Raw genomic sequence first — 3,210 nt, forward strand, 5'->3', positions numbered from 1 at the left:
TGTGTATAGTCCCCCAGAACTATTGCCCCGAAGAAGTATTTCCTTGGTATTGATATCCTTCACAACAAAAAAATAGGGGTGAAACTCAAAAAAGACTTTATTATCGGATGCAAACTTCTGAACAGATAATAAAGAATTAGACAAACGTGGAACGTGAAGTATATCAGACAATGTGAATGATCTAGAAGGGGTATTAAAAGAAGCATGGCCAACATGACTAATAGATAAACCCATACCGTCACCGACACGCAAGGTGTCATTGCCAACATATTCTTCTGAGGTGGTCAAAGCAGCAATGTCCGGAGTAACATGATTAGTTGCCCTTGTATCCGGGATCCATGTCTAAGGAGTACCAACATCTGAATTATCTTGATATGTTAGATTGGCCTGAGGTGAGGAATTATACCGGTTATAGCATACATGAGCCTCGTGACCAGTCCGCCTACATATCTGGCACTGAACCTGATTGCCACCACTGTTGCGTCCGCGACCGCGACCACCACGCCCACGGCCACCTTGCTGTCTACGGCCACCACCACGATTGGACCCGCCATTGCCACCGCCTGCTCGTTGACCGCCGCCACGGTTCTGATCTCCGCGACCTGATCGGCCGCCACCGCGCTGAACAGCAAGAGCCGTCGGAGCACCGCCGTAATCACGGCTGGCGATAAATTCCTGGGCACCGAGGAAGTCCGCCAACTCCTGGAGCGTGACCGGCTGCCCACGGACGGCAAGAGACGCAGTGAGGGCACAGAATTCCGGTCTCAAACCGCGAAAAACAAAGAGATTCTGATCGTCGAGGGAGACGACGCGGCCGGCGAGGGTGAGCTCTTCAACAATCACCTGAGCTCGCCCGATGTAATCCGCAACCGAAGAATCACCCTGGTCCAGTCCTTGCAACTGGCTGAGAAGGTTTAACGCGCGGGCGCGGGAGGAATACGACAACGTCTGAACAATGGCCTCCCAAAGGGCACGACTCGTGCGACGTCAGACGGCGATTGGCATGACCTCGTCGGAGAGGGAGGAGACAAGCATGGACAACAATGCTTTATCTTGACGCATCCAAACGGCATAGGCGGGATTCGGCCGTGGCATGGCGTCGGCGGTGTTGGCGTCGGCAGCAAGAAGAACAGCCGGTGAGGGTTTCGTACCATCAACAAACCCCATTAGGTCATGCCCGTGAAGAAACGGGACGACTTGCGTACGCCAGAACAAATAATTCTTGTAGGTTAACTTCGTACTGATGAAATGATGTGCGGTGGATAGCGACACAATTGACGACGAACTTGATGACATAGCAGTATCAGACACGGTCCGTCCGGAGGAATTAACAGATCCGTCAGCCATAGGACGAGAGACAAAGAAAAAACCCTAGCTTACTGATACCAATTGAGAACTGATAGTATTGTATTTACTGAACTTAATTACAATGAGATCAGATGATGTGAATATATAGAATAGAGAGTCACAGTGTGACAATGATAAGAAGTAGAGAGTCACAGTGTGACAAGGATAAGAAGTTCTAAACAGACTCATATACATAGAGTCCTAATAGTACATATGTATATATTCATGTTATTGTATGCATGTTATGTTTGTTATCATGACAATTTTTGAGAAGGTAATCTTTAGAAAATATACATCTCTATTGTCGAAATACTATTACCTTTGGCCAGAATTTTTGCCGGATTCAATGAAGAGTAGCATAATTTTACTGCTCACCATCGTCGCTAAGCTGCCGTCCAACATGTTGGCCGGACGTTGAGTAGCATTTAGAATCAGGCGATGGGGCGATAAGGGTTGCCATAAGCTCTTTGGGCGCTACGTTTCTTGTGATTGGTCTCTTGAAACCCAGAGTGACATCAAGGTGAAAGATCACTAGCTTCGGAGAGACAAAGGTGGTCGCGGAGGTGCGGCTGAGAGAAGACATAGGAGGGGTGGGGAAACTGGGTTCCCGGTGGTGGTGGCGAGCGGTGTTGTTCCTGCTCCATCAGATCCGGTCGGTTTTGCTTTCTACCTTTCCATCCAGTACCGTCTCTCTCCTTCGGCGCTCCTAGTTTATGTTGATGCTACCGGTGACCGTGCTCCGATGAAGGGAGGCAGTGGTGACGACGGTCGTCTCTCACGTCCTGACAGTCACCGTCAGTTTCCAGGAGTGCAGCGCCGAGTAAGCAACATCATGGGTGGCGACAAGGCTATCACGAAGAAGACGAAGGAGCACTGCCGTACTGCTATCACGAAAAAGACGGAGCACTGCCATACGCAATTATTTTGTTATTTTACCATATTAGTATTTGCCTAATTAAATATTATATATATATATATATATATATATATATATATATATATATATATATATATATTAATTTTGGTAAATGGTAATAATTTAGGTTAATATTACCATATTATGTTACCTTAATTAATATTATATTATATTGTATATTATTTTGGCAAATGGTAAATGTTTGGTAATTGCTTGTTTTTGGAATTATTGATGCATTTCAATTCCTCTTAATTTTGACATTAAAGTTCATAATTAAATTATTATTCAATTATGGGCAAATATTAAGATTTAAATTTGCTATTTGAATTTTAATTTAATATTGAGAATTAGAGTAAATTGTCTGAAGTGTTTGCAATTTTTTTTTCATGATTTATGAGTTAATATTATATTAATATGCAAAATCCAAGCATGCTTTGTATATTCATAAATTATTTGACTATAATTGTACATTTAGAAAAACATATTAAGATTGGATATAACATATTATTAACTCATAGTTTTTATATTCGATTTTATTCATTTTTGGATCCTTAGGCTAATTTTGGATATTATAGCCTATTAAGACAACTTGTTTGGTTTCTCATTTAATTTTGAGCATATTTTAGTCCTATTTTCATTTGGGGTTTTTTAACCTATTTTGAACCAGCTATTTGGGACCTATCTTGGGTCAATAAAGTATGGATTCCATCATTATTGAATGATATTTTAATGGTAATATTAATGGTAATTAACTTAATGTGGATGGTTAAATGCCTATTGTTATCATATATTGGTATATTATTTGCGATAAAGATAAATTGCTATACTTTCTGACTAATTGCCATGATTGGATGATATATTGAGATGTTTGGCGATTGTTGCAATTGTTTGCCTTTATAATCATTATTATGGTAATTAGTAAGGTCATAAAGTTTGTCAAGAACCTT

The 3,210-nt window shown here is 41.5% G+C and overlaps 1 protein-coding gene across 1 annotated transcript; it reads right to left on the minus strand.

Moving 5' to 3' along the window:
- Positions 1-342: 342 nt before the first annotated feature.
- Positions 343-1,167, minus strand: LOC109168242 (chromatin target of PRMT1 protein-like). The gene is made up of 2 exons (XM_019317281.1): positions 1,009-1,167; positions 343-882 (listed from the first exon to the last, which is right to left on the minus strand). Exons 1-2 carry the CDS (start codon positions 1,165-1,167, stop codon positions 343-345), a joined length of 699 nt encoding a protein of 232 aa, XP_019172826.1.
- Positions 1,168-3,210: the final 2,043 nt, after the last annotated feature.

Source organism: Ipomoea nil, unplaced genomic scaffold, assembly GCF_001879475.1.
Source record: "Ipomoea nil cultivar Tokyo-kokei standard unplaced genomic scaffold, Asagao_1.1 scaffold3195, whole genome shotgun sequence".
NCBI classification, from domain to species: Eukaryota; Viridiplantae; Streptophyta; class Magnoliopsida; order Solanales; family Convolvulaceae; genus Ipomoea; species Ipomoea nil.

What these genes read in the sequence shown, in the direction of transcription:
- LOC109168242 (XM_019317281.1), bottom strand. Translation starts at nt 1,167, where the DNA reads ATGGGGTTTGTTGATGGTACGAAACCCTCACCGGCTGTTCTTCTTGCT. An exon ending in TCTCCTCCCTCTCCGACGAG is followed by an intron (nt 883 to 1,008) that starts GTCATGCCAATC and finishes GGACTGGACCAG; the next exon opens with GGTGATTCTTCGGTTGCGGA.